This window comes from Poecilia reticulata, chromosome 7 (assembly GCF_904066995.2).
Source record: "Poecilia reticulata chromosome 7, P_reticulata-male-v2, whole genome shotgun sequence".
Lineage (NCBI taxonomy): Eukaryota > Metazoa > Chordata > Actinopteri > Cyprinodontiformes > Poeciliidae > Poecilia > Poecilia reticulata.
In genome coordinates, this window is record NC_088836.1 from 32,577,625 (window position 1) to 32,593,386 (window position 15,762).

At 49.8% G+C, this 15,762-nt stretch overlaps 2 protein-coding genes across 4 annotated transcripts; both read right to left on the reverse strand.

The window, feature by feature from the left end:
- Positions 1–2,449, reverse strand: tsr2 (TSR2 ribosome maturation factor). Its single transcript, XM_008402332.3, has 5 exons — positions 2,293–2,449; positions 1,641–1,731; positions 1,365–1,456; positions 1,077–1,238; positions 1–923 (listed from the first exon to the last, which is right to left on the reverse strand). Exons 1-5 carry the CDS (start codon positions 2,422–2,424, stop codon positions 825–827), a joined length of 576 nt encoding a protein of 191 aa, XP_008400554.1. The 5' UTR covers positions 2,425–2,449; the 3' UTR covers positions 1–824.
- A 788-nt stretch (positions 2,450–3,237) lies between these two features.
- Positions 3,238–15,699, reverse strand: grm6a (glutamate receptor, metabotropic 6a). Of its 3 annotated transcripts, XM_008402331.3 has the most exons (16): positions 15,045–15,697; positions 13,274–13,870; positions 12,507–12,723; positions 12,296–12,431; positions 12,067–12,221; positions 11,615–11,755; positions 11,339–11,539; positions 7,831–7,970; positions 7,640–7,762; positions 7,304–7,568; positions 6,636–6,871; positions 6,413–6,574; positions 6,083–6,232; positions 4,022–4,162; positions 3,845–3,943; positions 3,238–3,716 (listed from the first exon to the last, which is right to left on the reverse strand). In XM_008402331.3, the coding sequence occupies exons 2-15, from the start codon at positions 13,823–13,825 to the stop codon at positions 3,860–3,862; spliced, it is 2,703 nt and encodes a 900-aa protein (XP_008400553.1). In that variant the 5' UTR covers positions 13,826–13,870; positions 15,045–15,697; the 3' UTR covers positions 3,238–3,716; positions 3,845–3,859. The 3 variants fall into 3 exon arrangements, 1 of the variants encoding a protein (XP_008400553.1); XR_014088348.1 differs by lacking the exons at positions 3,238–3,716; positions 3,845–3,943; positions 4,022–4,162; positions 6,083–6,232 and having other exon boundaries at positions 6,439–6,574; positions 6,636–6,729; positions 6,824–6,871; positions 15,045–15,699; XR_014088349.1 differs by lacking the exons at positions 3,238–3,716; positions 3,845–3,943; positions 4,022–4,162; positions 6,083–6,232 and having other exon boundaries at positions 6,439–6,574; positions 6,636–6,729; positions 15,045–15,699.
- Between the last annotated feature and the right edge of the window lie 63 nt (positions 15,700–15,762).

Consider the following 15,762-nt stretch of genomic DNA (forward strand, 5'->3'; position numbering starts at 1 on the left):
TGACGTTTTCATCTTTATTTAAGTTCTGCTCTGAATACAGACTGCAAGGGGTTAAATACCAACAAAACGTCCAGCAGCGCTCATTAATTATTCATGACATCATACCTTACCTTTCAGAATAAAAGCAGTTATTGTAAACAACTCCACGAAAAACGACTTCATGATTTTAGTGAAAATATTCCAGAACATCCGAAGAAGCTTCAGCAGCTAATTAGCATCATTAGCTCCTAATTGCAGCTAAGGTTAATTAGCAGGTCCATCAGCTAATGCTAATTAGCATCAGCTAATGCTAATCAGCTTTAGCTAATGCTAGGTGGCATTATCAATAAAAATATTTAATATTTTTAGCTTCAAAGAACTGAAACGTCCAGAACCATTCAGAATTTTACCTAAAGCAGCACAGAACCAGGGAGTCCGGGTCGGAACCAGGGAGTCCGGGTCGGAACCAGGGAGTCCGGGTCAGAACCAGGAAGTCCGGGTCCAGCCTAATATGCTAGCATGTGGTTCTGTAACGATGCTGGATCAGATTGTTTCCGTCATCCTGAAAGTTTCCACCTGCTTCTGGTTCTGCTGGACCTGAGAGCAGAACCAGAACTGATCAGAACTGAACAGACTTTTAATAGTTTTATATTTTTTAATTGATTGGTTCTGTTTAGTTTGACCCATTTTAATGTTCTGAATAAACAAAGATAGTTATCCAACTAGTCCATCAGAACCGGATCATCTGGAGTTGGAAGCGCCTTCCTGGAGGCTCCGCCCCCAACATGGCGGCTCCACAGCAAAGTCCAGTTCAGGTCCGGTTTGTAAAGTTCTGGTTCTGCTCGTCACTTCTTCCTCCGGACCACGGTCCAGCCGTCCTCTTCGTCCTGAGGAGGAGGACGTGTGGTGCTGAGGGACGGGCAGGACTCCTCACACTCCATGCCCTGCACGCACACACACACACACACACACACACACACACACACACACACACACACACACACACACACAATTAATGGACCAACAGGAAGTTCTAATAAACTTGTTACACGTCTACTTTATAGCCATGTTGCTTAGCAACCAGTCCCGTGGCGTACCTGCGTTTCGCCGTTGCTCTCCTCATCGTCCGACTGCGCGGGCGGAGCCGTGACCTTTGCCCTCGGCGTCTTGCTCTGAGTCAGTGTGTGGACGGTGCTGCGGAGCTGCTGCAGCGCCCCCTGCTGCCAGAGGGAGAACAGCTGCAGCAGACGCTGTGACACCTGCAGACACCAGACACACCTGGTCAGGTAGCAGCGAATCAGGAGACAGAGCCACAGCTGCTGTGTGTGTGTGTGTGTGTGTGTGTGTGTGTGTGTGTGTGTGTGTGTGTGTGTGTGTGTGTGTACCTGAGGTAAGCTCCCGTCCTCCACCACCGTATCAAACTCCTGATCCATCAGCTGAGACAGGAAATCCTCCACCTCATACTGCTGCAGGTCAGCTACCCCCCCAACACACACACACACACACACACACACACACACACACACACACACACACACACAACTGAACTGTGACGTCAGACAGGAAGTGAGGTTCTGTTCTGTCAGAACATTAAAACGTTCCAACTGAACAGTTCTGAATCAAACGGGAAGTTATTGTCAGCCGTTACCATGGAGACGTACCGTTGTCATGGAAATACTGCTGAACGACATCCACCATCCAATCAGCTTTCTGCTGGCCGTAAACGCCTCCAAAGCCGTTGTCCACGGCGATCTGAGGGACAGAGGGACAGTTCAGGGACCAGAGGACACATCCGGAACCGGGTCAGATCCGGAACCGCTTCCAGTCGGAACCACAGCTGAAGAGAAATATTTACTTTTTAATATTTCTTATAAAATAAATCATCCGCTGGACGCGGTTCTGATGGGTCAGGGTGGTTCTGATGGGGGAGGAGGTTCGGTTCTGATGGATCAGAGTGGTTCTGATGGGGGAGGAGGTTCGGTTCTGATGGGTCAGGGACGTTTGAGTCTGATGTATTGTTCAAAAGGTCCAATCTCAGCCCGAACCTGTTACTGACAGAAAATGAACAAACTGGGTCAGCGCTGAGCAGAACCAGAACCAAAACCTGGATCATAACTGGATCTTGAGCAGCCGTTTCTGAGCTCCGAATTAGACCGGTTCGGTATGAGACGGAACCAACCCAAACAGGAGCTGCTAGCATTAGCTAGATATTTTCAGCCCACTGATCACGTGTTCCAGTGGAACCGCCTGATTATCTCTCCGTCCCCTCAGACCTGGTTCCGAACCCGGTGGTTGACCCGGTTCGGAGCTCACCTGTAGAACCGGCCACGTCTGAAGAACCGCCCGAACTCCCTCCGTGAAGAGTTCACGCGACGCCGTGGAGGCCGCCATCTTGGACCTTCTTCTTCTTGATTTTAATGGCGGCTGGTGCACAAGGTGGTGCATACCGCCACCAGCCGACGAGGAGGACCAACAACAGCCTCATCCGTTCAACGAACCCAGTTAGCGTCAAATACAGACAAAATAATGTTCAACATTCATCAGAAGAACTGTTTTTTTCATAATCTGATTCTTAGAACGCCAAAGTTAAATATTTACTTAATAAACAAAATATTTAGGTAGCTCAGAGTTAACTAAACATTGAGCTCAGAATATCTGAAGCTAAATATTTATCTGGCTAAATACAATTTATGGAGCTAAATATTTAACTTTCTTACTAAACGTTTAGATGGAAATTGTGACATTTATAAACGAATGAATAACATGGTGAAAATATGGGCTAAAACAACAAATTCCCATCGGTTTCTCTTATGACAGGCTAAGTAACACAAATTGTTGCTGGTAATTTTTGACTGTATGACTTTATAAATGATGAATCATAAAACTCGAGCATGAAGTCGCTGCTTCATCTGTGAACCTGGTTCTGGTCCGCTACCCACCAATCCGCAGTGGATCCACAGGAACTGGTTCAAGTCCACATTCTAATTTTTTCTTCACTCTAGTATTTTTTTGTTTTATTCTGAATGAGATAATTTCGCCTGTTTTGTTATTTTTCAGATGTTTTCTCTGGTTTCATCAGCCTGTAGTTCCACATGTCGGCCAGCAGGGGCAACACCTGGTAACCTTCAGGTTCCATCCGTCAGAAATCTGCGGAAACCAACAGAACCAGAGCCCTGAAGAAACCTGCATGAATCGGTTCTGACCACCCGAACAGAACCAGTACCACCTCACTGAGACCCAAACACTGAAACCAGGACATTTGAAATTAAATAATTTATTCACAGAGAGATTCATCGGAATGTTGGAGGTTCTGGATCTGTGGATTGAGGTTCTGTTTCACTGAGATGCTCAGAACCTGAACCTCAGAACCAGAACCCAGCACTGACCATCATAGGTTCCATGGAAACAGAGCAACAGGTGAGCTCCTCAGGTAAACCCTCCTGCAGTTCACCCATTTCTTACTAAACATCTAGTGCAAAACTTTTATTGTGAAAAGTCAGACTCTGACAGGAAGTGCTCTAGTGTTGTTAGTGATGTCACAGACCCCCACCAGGCAGAATGACGTCTCCATGTCCATTGTTGCCATGGCAGCATCACTGAGCTCCACACCATCCCCTGAACACAACATGTCTCCACTTCCTGTCTGACCTAAAGTCTGGTTTTCACAATAAAAGCTCAGCATCTTCATGATAATGATGGTGATGATGTCATCAGGCTCTGCTCTGGTTGGCTGGTACCTGAGGAGGAGAGAAGACAGGTTTCATCATCGGTCAGGGGTCAGATGTTTCTGTCGGGGTCAGGATGAGTTCAAGCATCAAATCAAGGTTTTGTTCTTCGTCAGTAGAAACGCTGAAACGTTCCTTGCCTCCAGCAGGTGGAGCTACTGAGTTCTGTCGGGCTCGATCTTGGTGTCTCCGTTCGGTTTGTCGGTCTTCTGGGACAGCGTGGCTGCCTGGACGACCGCCTGCAGCGAAGCAGCATGGCGGTTAGAGCAACAGGGAACCACAGCAACAACCACCTGAGAAGAACACCTGGTTCTCACCTTGAAGCTCCTCTTCCTCTTCTGGACGTTCTGCTCCGGGTGGAAGACGATGACATAAACTTTGGGCATGTACAGCATCCCCAGAGAGACAGAAGCACTGAGGGACATGGAGACGGTCAGGGTGGCGGTCTGGATGAACATCTGAGGAGACAGAGACCCGAACTGAACAGAACCACCTTCATGTCTGCAGAACTCCTCCAGAAACACAGAAAACAATCAAATCCTGGAGAACAGAGGAACCTGCTCAGGTTGTTATACAAAAGTTCTCAGTCTTTGTTTCTGGTACGACCATAAATCTGATGCACATCCGCGATCAGCAGCGACGAAGCTGCTTCTCTGCGTCAACTGGGTGTTAATTTCTGCTTCTGACTGGACAACGGGAAAAATATTTTCAGTTTACGTTGTGCTAAAAGGAGTTAGCTTAACAGCAAAGCTATTCAGGCCTAAAATCTCAAAGCTAAGCATGTAGCAGCTAACGCTAACGTCCATGTCCACATGCATACAGAAGCTCCATGGAGGATCAGGGCTTCACTTTGTTCCAATCTGCTGGTTAAGAACAGATTAAAAGCTGTAAATGTCTCTGTTGTTGAGATCAGATGACAGTTTATTCAGTAATTTAGCGACAAAAAGAGTTTTGAATCGAAAATGTTACTTTTTTTTGTTGACAAAATACAATTAATTAATTATAAGCCCTGAAATTAACTCGAGTCCCCCCACTGGCCCATTAATATTTCATATTTATTGTGTGTGTGTATGTGTGTGTGTGTGTGTGGTTGCTTAGCTATGGTTGTCTCTACTGGCCTTTACTTGATAGTGAATAGACAAGAAGGAGGGTAACAAGAGGGGGAAGGCATGTGGCAAAGGTCGCCAGGCCGGGAATCGAACCTGCGGCGGCCGCGTTGAGGACTAGGGTCTCCATATGTGGGTTGTGCTTAACCCTTCGCACCCCCTGGGGACTGGTTCTTGACTTACCACCAGCATTATGAGGACATTTGTAGCTGTGAGGACGTTTTGCACACAATATAAAAAGATAATTTGCGGGGTACACTGTTAGCTATATAACTACTATACTGCCTTTACCTTGTACCTCATGTTAAGGCATAAATACATTTTTGAAAGAAAAAAAAAGATAATTTGTGGGATAGGGTTAGGTATAAACTTGAGGGGGTCAGGGAAAAGGTCAAAGTTAGGCTACAGAAACTAAAGGGAGTCAACTGAAGTCCACAGTAGAATATTGAGGGAGGAATGTGTGTGTGAAGCTAACGGCTCCTGCAGCAGTAATCCTCTCCCAGCTCCTGTTGGTTCTGTTGTTCTCAGATAAAAAGCTTCTCTTAAACCCTCCTTCATGAAGCACCAGAACCGAGAGAGAGGAGGAGGTCCGGCTGTTATCAGAGAACCACAGAAGAAGAACCGGCGTGTGACCTGCTGTTGTTTGCAGCTCTTCTCATTCATGTTTTCATGAATTATTCTCTTTGAAACTTTCCAAGCAGCTGCCGAAACATCCTGGAAAGTCTCCATGTTCTGCTGCGGCCTCCATCTTTAATCCTGCAGAGGAGCTTTTATTTTGTCGGATCAGCAGTTCTGAAAGCCTCTTTCCTCCTCCCTGATATTTTGGTCTGTTTGTCTCTTTTGTTGGGGCGTTTGGGCCTCGTTACGTGTCGGTTCTAATCTGTATAATCCGACCTGAAAGTGTCTGTGTGGTTTATCTGTCGCATAACGGACCCGTCCCTCCCCCCGGCGCCGCTGACCCAAACACTCCAGCCTCCACCTGGTTTCTGTCTGCAGTGACAGGATGGAGCCGGGTTCCTCTGGTCCGCTCACTTCTACTCAGGTTCTGATTGTTGTCCTGATGCACACTGACCAGAAGATTCTGGAGAACCTGCAGGAACCAGAACTGAACCAGAATAATACAGACATGAAGCCGGCTTGTTTAAAGGAACAGAGATGGTTCCTCTGAGGTTCTTCCTGGTTCCTCTAGGTTACCTTTGGTTCTGGCCATATCTAACCAACTCACTTGAAGTCTGGTCCAGTTCTAAGCAACTACCTGAAGTCCAGTCCTACCTTCTCGGTGGACTGAGCGGTACCAAAGAAGATGGGGACGAAGGCCAGCCAGACGATGCAGGTGGTGTACATGGTGAAGCCGATGGGCTTCGCTTCATTGAACGTCTCCGGAACGCCTCGGCTCTTCACGGCGTAAACCGTACATGTTACCTAGCAACGGAGGACACAGTTTCTTACAAACAGAAATATTCAGGTTCCCTCCCAACAGACGTCACAGATGCAGCTGAGAATTACAGTCCAGTTCTGGTGTTTGTTATGGCTTTGAAGGAAAACCCCATACTGTGAAGTACGTTGGTGGAACCATCATGCTGAGGGAAAGTATTTTTTTACCATGAGGACGATGCTGTAGCTCAGGCAGCAGATGATGGATAGGTCCGACATGTCACACTTGAGGATGCCGCGGGCCAGGTCTGGGTTTGGTGGGCGGAGCTCCTCGTAGTCGATGATGGTGTGAGGAGGAACCACAGCGAACCACACGAACACGCCCAGAACCTGACGGACACCCAGGCGTCACACAAGGTACCTGCAGGTCACGTGACCTGCGTCCACTTACCTGGACAGAAATGAGGATGAAGGTGATGGCGAGCTGGGAGGTGGGGCTTATGAATTTGGGAGGAGTCACCGACTTCTTGCCCTGTTCGAAGATTCTGTAAATGCGGTTGGTTTTGGTTAGCATGGCGGAGTAGGTGATGGCCATGCCGAGGCCCAGCAGGAGGCGCCGGAACGCACACACCACCACACCTGGCTCGGCGATCATCAGGAAGGTGATCAGGTAAATTAGAAAGATACCTGGATGGAGAGAGGCGAGGTCATCCACTGCTGATGACCTCATCCTCAATGATGTCATCCATGCTGACAATGATGTCACTCACACCAATGATGACATCATCCATACTGATCATGTCACACAGCAGCATGTCATTTAGTCAGTCTCCAGTTTTTCACAATTCTGCAACTGCACAATTTCCACATGCCAATAAAATATCGTGTTTTGGTGATACTAACTCCCACCTGCAGGTGGCAGTATTACTTGTTCTCCTCTACTGCTGCAGCCTGATGTCCAGCTATAGTCTGTGATCATTCTTAATGTCATACATGAGTGAAAATATCTCAAGATGTCCAGCAAGTATTCCTAAAGTATCACCAGAAAATTGGTCAGTTTGACTGCAAAACTCACCAAAGTAACCGTGAAATCCTGGAGGGACCGATCAGCGAACTCACCGGTCAGGAGGACGTAGCTCAGCTCTCTTCCGGACGCCCTGACGATAGGGGTGTCATTAAAGCGGATGAAGGTTGCCACCACGGCGCTGGTTGCTAGGATCCCCAGCATGGCGAGCGAGGCGGGCACTAGGGCCCAGGGAGAGTTCCACTCCAGCTTGATGATGGGCGTGGGACAGCAGGCCGTCCGGTTGGGGACGGGCCGCATGTCCGTTGGACACATTTCACAGGTGAACTCGTCCAACTGGTACTGGTACCCGTCACAGAGCTGCAGGCAGGTGGGACACGTTTCATTCCTTTTACCTCACTTCCTGTAACCATGTTCCAGGCTCCGGGTACCTCGCAGTGCCAGCAGCAGGGGACTCCCTTCACCATCTTCTTCCGCTCTCCGGGTTTGCAGGGGAAGCTACAGATGGACTCTGGAACGGACTTGTCTCCTCCGGACCACTGCATCTCCTCCAGCTGCAGAAACACACACCAGGTCAGGGACAGAAACGTCCTGCGGCCCGACCTTCATCGCACCGACTCACATTGAGCCTCAGGTTGTTGGTCCATTGGCCGATGACGTGGTAGCCAGGGTGGCTGTGGTTGGTCATCTGAAACTGGAAGATATCGTAGCGTCCTGGAGCGTCTCCGTTCTCATTGAACAGGACGCTGGTTCCAGCACTTCCTGGAAGACAGAGGGACGGATGGCAGTTTTACTGGGAGTTCTGGGATCTGGACTGGAAATATAGAAGCTCTCTTGTCCTACGAATCATATGAAACAAACATCTCATTCACTCAGCCACACCCATCGGTAGGCACCTCGCTCAAAGGCACATCAGCAGGAACCGATTGCAGAGCCACGACGGCACGGCCCTGATCAGGCTTCATCAGGGCCGTGCAGAGACCTTCAGAGGGCTCAGAGTTAACAAGGGGCCCATTGAACAAGGTCTTAAAACAGCGTACAATAACACATATTAATCAAGAATCTAATATTTAATCGGATCATACTGGATCGTGTCCTCATGTGGGGACAATGAAAAATGAATATAGTCCCAGGTGAGGAGATCAGGTCTAACAGATCTATATGACATAGATCTGTTAGACCTGATCTATGTTACAGACCATAGATCTGAACCTGCAGCATCATTTATGGAGAATGGCAACGTTATTACATTTTGTTTAATGCATCCAGATGAGAAAACGTTTCGGATTTAATTAGGACACTCTGTAAAAGTTTAAATCTTGATAGTTTGATTGTTGTGTTGCCATGGCTACAATATGGTGTAATATTTGTGTTTGAGCTGGTTTGTTCACAAATACAGCAAATAACCAATAATCAATTATTGAATTTAAACTCAGCATCTCTGGAATCTACCTGGAAACCACCTAGAATCCACCTGGAATTTACCTGGAATCCACCTGGAATCTACCTGGAATCCCCAGGTGGCCCCTATGTCAGTCCTCTGATGCTTTTGGGACATTTTGATCAATTTAATTGTGTCATGTTTGGTTTATGCTGCGGTTCTAATTATTGCTGCAGTATTTTCTGATGTTTATGTTCTGAAGTCCAATTGGGTCGAATCTCCTTTAACACTGGAGGTTCTGCAACAACTTCTATTAAAGCCGCTCACTCCAGCCCAGAACCTGTCAGCAGCGGCTTTAACCCGCCTGGTAGAAACATTGAAGAGAAGAAGAGCACAGAGAGCAGGTGGTACCGGTTGGTACTGGTTGGTACTGGTTGGTACCGGGGCTCTGAGTTGCTTCACCGTGACACTGGTTCTTCATATCAGGATGTCTGGTTCTGACACAGCGGTGGGACCGACTCAGGCTGCCTGCAGCAAACCGGGCATTTAGCGCGGCTCTGGGGCATTTAGCGCAGCTCTGGGGCATTTAGTGCGGCTCTGGGGCATGTAGTGCGGCTCTGGGGCATTTAGTGCAGCTCTGGGGCATTTAGTGCAGCTCTGGGGCATTTAGTGCAGCTCTGGGGCATGTAGTGCGGCTCTGGGGCATTTAGTGCGGCTCTGGGGCAGATTGATGAGGTTAAAGTGCACAGATCTGCCCCCCTCCTCACCTGGGACCTGCTGTCTGAACAACATGGAGGCAGAGAAACTGAGGGCAGTCAGACTGTATTTACCTAAGTTATTATATTTAGCTAAACATTGTTGCTGAGGGCGCCAGCAGGCCTCCTGACACAGATTAAAACAACAAATATTAAAAAACAAACAAACAAGGGGCACTAGGGGCATTAGGATAAAAGGGGCAGAGGCCCAAGCCCCCCTTCGCCCCCCCCTCAGCGCGTGTCTGGGTTTCATTCAAAACACACATGTATTAATAAACCACATAACCATCTGGTGTTTCATGAGAGATCCCTTATTGTCTGTAAATATTTAATCAGTTGAATCAAAGCGGGTTCTTCTTCTTCTGCAGATCATCCGTTTGCTGACATGTGGTCCGCCTCTCCCAGATGATCCGCTCCATGTCTTCCCGCTGCTGCAGCTTGTCATCTTTATTAAAACTATTCTGGATGTCTGACAGGAGGAGTTTAGGTAGTTTGAGTTTCTGTGTCTGAGAACCAAAGAGTCGGATAAGGATGAAGACTAAGGCTCCAGTCCAACCAGCCTGTCCAGTCCAGCTCCAGTCCAGCTCCAGTCCAGCTCCAGTCCAGCTCCAGTCCAGCTCCAGTCCAGCTCCAGTCCAGTTCCAGTCCAACCAGCCCTGTTCAGTCCAGCTCCAGTCCAGTTCCAGTCCAGCTCCAGTCCAGCTCCAGTCCAGTACCAGTCCAGCTCCAGTCCAGTTCCAGTCCAGCTCCAGTCCAGTACCAGTCCAGCTCCAGTCCAGTTCCAGTCCAACCAGCCTGTCCAGTCCAGCTCCAGTCCAGCTCCAGTCCAGTTCCAGTCCTTCTCCAGTCCAGTTCCAGTCCAACCAGCCCTGTTCAGTCCAGTTCCAGTCCAGCTCCAGTCCAACCAGCCCTGTTCAGTCCAGCTCCAGTCCAGCTCCAGTCCAGTTCCAGTCCAGCTCCAGTCCAGTTCCAGTCCAGCTCCAGTCCAGTACCAGTCCAGCTCCAGTCCAGTTCCAGTCCAGCTCCAGTCCAGTACCAGTCCAGCTCCAGTCCAGTACCAGTCCAGCTCCAGTCCAGTACCAGTCCAGCTCCAGCTCCAGTTCCAGTTCCAGTTCCAGTCCAGCTCCAGTCCAGTTCCAGTCCTTCTCCAGTCCAGTTCCAGTCCAACCAGCCCTGTTCAGTCCAGCTCCAGTCCAGTACCAGTCCAGCTCCAGTCCAGCTCCAGTCCAGCTCCAGTCCAGTTCCAGTCCAGCTCCAGTCCAGTTCCAGTCCTTCTCCAGTCCAGTTCCAGTCCAACCAGCCCTGTTCAGTCCAGCTCCAGTCCAGTACCAGTCCAGCTCCAGTCCAGTTCCAGTCCAGCTCCAGTCCAGTACCAGTCCAGCTCCAGTCCAGTACCAGTCCAGCTCCAGTCCAGCTCCAGTCCAGTCCAGCTCCAGTTCAGCTCCAGTCCAGCTCCAGTTCAGCTCCAGTCCAGCTCCAGTCCAGCTCCAGTCCAGTTCCAGTCCTTCTCCAGTCCAGTTCCAGTCCAACCAGCCCTGTTCAGTCCAGCTCCAGTCCAGTTCCAGTCCTTCTCCAGTCCAGTTCCAGTCCAACCAGCCCTGTTCAGTCCAGCTCCAGTCCAGTACCAGTCCAGCTCCAGTCCAGCTCCAGTCCAGCTCCAGTCCAGCTGTCCGGTTCATTAGGGGAGCTTTGAAACGATAATCAAACTGTGACACAGTCTGAAAAAACAAACTCTGGTCCTCCTACAAACCTAGATCTGGGTTTGGTTGAAGTGAACTCTGGTACGTTTTGAATTCAGATGTGAATACTGAACGCATCAAAGACCACTCTAAAACCAGGGAGCACAGCACAGGGAATTCTGGGTAAATACAACCAAAAACACTCTAGTCAGTAGAGACCTACAGTGCCCAAACCCTCTTATGAGACGCAAACCATCCAGAGAATTCATGAAGGAGAGCCGGGGACTTGCTGCTCTGCCCAGAGGATGAACTTACCGTTGAAGTTGACGGCTCTGATGTAGTCCAGCAGCAGGCGCCCCTCCACCGGGTCCATACTGCTGCAGACCCCGTGGCTGTTGGGACAGAGGTCCTGGTGCATGTTGTGCAGAGCGTAGGCAACGGCATAAACAGCATCAATCACAAACTGGACCTTCCCCTCCTGCTCGTAGGACGAGTCCTGACCAATTCGCTCGCCTCCTGCAGACAGATAGACCGTAATGAGGGAACACCTGAGACCTTCACACATCTCTCTCTCTCTCTCTCTGTCAGTACCTGTGCACTTCTTCTTGTCCGGGTCCAGTTTGATTCCGGGACGGGTCAATTTGCACCTGAAGTCGTCCTCCCAGAACTCGGCGAACCAGATGTTCCTGCGGTTGTTCTCCAGGGACCGAGACATGAAGTACTGATCAAAGCCTGTAGAACATACAAAACAGATGAGATCCCTCTAAAACCAGTGATTCTCAATTCCGGTCCTCAGTTCCCACTGCCTGCATGTTGTAGTCGGGTCTGTGCTCCAGAACATCATGATTGCATGACCTCCTCTGCAGCCATCAAGTGCTGCAGAAGGCTGTTAGTTAGTCACCCACTTAGTCAAATCAGGTGTGTGGCGTAAGGGAACCACCTATAACATGCAGGACAGCGGACCTTGAGGACTGGAATTGAGAAACACTGCTCTAGAATCCTCCAGAACCAGGTGATCCTTGACCAGGTGCATCCGGTTGTACCGTCAATCGAGGCCCGCTTGGGCAAGATGGTGACAGCGCCTTCTGCCATGTCTTCCAGCTCGGCGATTGGTGAGCTCTTGGCCCCCCAGCTGTCTGACCCAACAAACAGGAAGTGACCCGTCAGGTTAGCCTGCCTCGCCGCTTCAAGAACACGCCTACCAGAAAGAGAGAAAGAAGAATCAGCCTCAAGTCTTGTGACCACACCAACCAGGTGTCTCTGGTGGATTACTTGATGTCATCCTCGTTGGCGAAGATGATGACTCCTCTGGCGTTACTTGTCTCCATCAAACGTTTGATGATCTTATCGAACTCGCCCTCAGCTGGCTCTCGGGGGATCTTCACCGACTGGGCAATGCACACACCACCTGGTGGAGAGACATAGGCAGGTCAGAGGCAGGTGGTAGACGGGTCAGAGGTGGGTGAGACAGGAGCGTCCCTACCGGCCTCTCTGGAGATCTGCATGAAGGCCTCGACGCCGCTCTCGCCGTAGTTGCCCTCGGATGCCAGCGTGGAGACGTAGTTCCAGCCCAGAGCCTTGACGATGTCCAGCATGGCCTGGGCCTGGTACGAGTCCGGCGGAACAACCCGGGAGAAGAAGTCATAGCGGTTGTTGTCGCTGAGCTCTGGAGCCGTGGACGCGTAGCTCACCTGAGGAATCTGGAATTCAGAACCAGAACCGGAACCCAGTTCAGAGGGACGAGTGGTGGAGCAGCAGAGACCAGAACCACTCAGACAGATTAATGTTGTGTAACAGCTGAGCTCAAAGTGGGCCAGCTCTTCAATCACATTAACACCCAGTGATTAACAGAGACCTTCTTAACGAGCGGACCTCGTTATTACAGCAACCTCATCATCATCATCCGAGGAAGAGGAGGAAGCATGAGCTGCAGATCTTCACATCATGGAAAACCATTCCCCTATCTAGTATGTTCTACTGGGTTTTATGATGCTCTACTGGGTTCTACTGGTTTTAACTGGGTGTTATGGTTCTCCCCTAAGCTCCAGTAGGTTGTACTGGGTTCCACTAGCCTCCATTGCGTCTTTATTATTCATTTCATGGAGGAAGTCATTCTGTCCACTTCACCAGGTTGGACATCTTTGGTAGAAGGTCTTCATGATGCTGATCTAACTGAAACTGTCCGCTGATGCTACACTCTGTCTCACCTCTCGTCTACTTTCCTCTACCAAATCCTCACCCGTCTCTCACCTCGAACAGCCGCAGGATGTTGGCCACCATGATGGACACGGAGCTGGCCGACGCTCCGATCACGCCCACCACCCTCTCCGGTTTGCGGATGAGGGGCGGCTCGCCGTTGGAGCAGCGGATGTCGGATGTGTCCTTCTGGATCAGCGCCTGGACGAAGGTGAGGGACTGCTCCAGGGCGTAGGTGTCCCTGGAGCAGGTGTCCAGGATGCGGGCGCCCAGTGTGATGTTGGGCAGCAGCTCGGCGTCGCCGTTGATCTGGTCCAGGGCGTACAACATGGCCTCCATGCGGTGGATGCCCTTCTCCTTCTTCAGCTCGCCGCAGTTCACACCGTGGGGGCCGCGGGCGTGGATGGGGAACAGCCCCCCCAGAGTGATGTCACCAGGCAGCTTTATGGAGTGGGGCTGGAAGTGCTGGTGTGATGCCCGCACCTGGCCCAATGGGTCACCGGTCCAGATCCAGAGAGGCAGCAGGAGGCGGGGCCACAGGGCAACAAGGCGACCAGTGGCAACGTCAGGACAGAGGGACAAAGGGGCGTGGCCTGATGATGTCATGCTGAGGCGACGTTCAGCATGGACCGTTCATCCTGACACGGACACCTGGGGACATGTCAACCAGTCAACGAGATGGAACACGACCCGATACAAGTCACGACATGGGTCAGTCGTGACCCCATACGGGTCATGGGTTATGACCCGTATGGGGTCACGACTGACCTGTGACCCGATACGAGTCACGACTGACCCATGACTCATGGGTCAGTCACAGGTCACGACTGACCTGTGACCCGATACGAGTCACGACTGACCTGTGACCTGATACGAGTCACGACTGACCTGTGACCTGATACGAGTCACGACTGACCTGTGACCCGATACGAGTCACGACTGACCTGTGACCCGATACGAGTCACGACTGACCTGTGAGTCACGACCGACCTGTGACCCGATACGAGTCACGACTGACCTGTGAGTCACGACCGACCTGTGACCCGATACGAGTCACGACTGACCTGTGACCCGATACGAGTCACGACCGACCTGTGACCCGATACGAGTCACGACTGACCTGTGACCCGATACGAGTCACGACCGACCTGTGACCCGATACGAGTCACGACTGACCCGTGACCCGATACGAGTCACGACTGGCCTGTGACCCGATACGAGTCACGACTGACCTGTGACCCGATACGAGTCACGACTGACCTGTGACCCGATACGAGTCACGACTGACCTGTGACCCCATACGAGTCACGACTGACCTGTGACCCGATACGAGTCACGACTGACCTGTGACCCGATACGAGTCACGACTGACCTGTGACCCGATACGAGTCACGACTGACCTGTGACCCGATACGAGTCTCATGACTCCTTACATGATCAGACATGAGACCCAGCTTTTATTTTGGTAGTCCACTTCTGGTTATTTTCAGGTGAATTTGCATATTATCTAAATATTTCGCTCTCAGCTGGATATTCTCCAGACCCCAAAAACAAAATAAAATAATAAAAGATGATTTCTGTCCCTCTGATCACTGACCAATCAGCATCGATCAGCTGCAGCGACTCATCAATTTTTATCAGCTGGTTTTAAAAAATGGAGAAAGAAGGCAATCACTTGTCCTCATAAATTTTATCTTTGATCAGAAAACTGGAAATCAGAGAAAATAAAAACTTGAGCGATCAATAAAGTTCTGATTCAATTAACTGGTTCCTGCGGTTTGACCCACTTTACGGGCGAACAGGTGAGAAAAATAAAGTTAAATACCTGCGAGGCGCTCCGTTCCGATCGGTCCGCACAGAAACCCGCAAAGACCCGCAAAGACCGCAACAGCCTGCGGAGAGAGGAAGAGTCCGGCTGCTGCTGCGGCAGCCAGCGGAGGACTGGACACCTGTCTGTCCGTCTGTCTGTCTGTGTGTCCGCTGGTCTGTATCCCTGTGAGGACCAGCTCGGTCTGCGGAGCGGCAGGATTTCTGCCACTGAGGACTCTGGTGACGTCACGCGGGAATAACTGTTCATTAATTATGGAAATTATCGGAGGGGCGGGGCTTGGCTCTCTGACAGGTTTAATAGTGAAAATCTGACCGAACCGAACCTCCGTCCAGAACCAGCAGGTCCAACAGAACCTCAGACATTACCGGATGTTCACAGGAACTCGTTCAGGAGAACCGGATCTCCTGAACAGAACCGACTCCCACATGACTGATGTTATTTTTGGCTCCTGAAATTTATTTATTAGTAAAAAATAAATAAATCAACAGGCTGTTTAATTTGATTATTTTTAATGTCCAACTAAAACTGCACCCCATGACCTTTGACCTCAGGAATCACATGTTCAGATATTGGTGTTTTTAGACCTTCATCAATCAGTCTGTGAGCTGCATCAGAAAATAAAACTAAAATATTATTTTATTAAGATTTTAAATTAAGATTTTAAATTAATTTAATTAAATTAATTTAATTTAATTAAATTTAAATTAAGATT

Coding starts and splice junctions, on each gene's coding strand:
- tsr2 (XM_008402332.3), bottom strand. CDS start 2,424: ATGCACCACCTTGTGCACCAGCCGCCATTAAAATCAAGAAGAAGAAGG. Junction 1,732..2,292: donor AGACGTGGCCGGTTCTACAG/GTGAGCTCCGAA, acceptor TCTGTCCCTCAG/ATCGCCGTGGACAACGGCTT. Junction 1,239..1,364: donor AGGACGGGAGCTTACCTCAG/GTACACACACAC, acceptor TGGTGTCTGCAG/GTGTCACAGCGTCTGCTGCA.
- grm6a (XM_008402331.3), bottom strand. CDS start 13,825: ATGACATCATCAGGCCACGCCCCTTTGTCCCTCTGTCCTGACGTTGCC. Junction 11,756..12,066: donor CAAGCGGGCCTCGATTGACG/GTACAACCGGAT, acceptor TATGTTCTACAG/GCTTTGATCAGTACTTCATG. Junction 3,944..4,021: donor AGAGGAAGAGGAGCTTCAAG/GTGAGAACCAGG, acceptor GCTTCGCTGCAG/GCGGTCGTCCAGGCAGCCAC.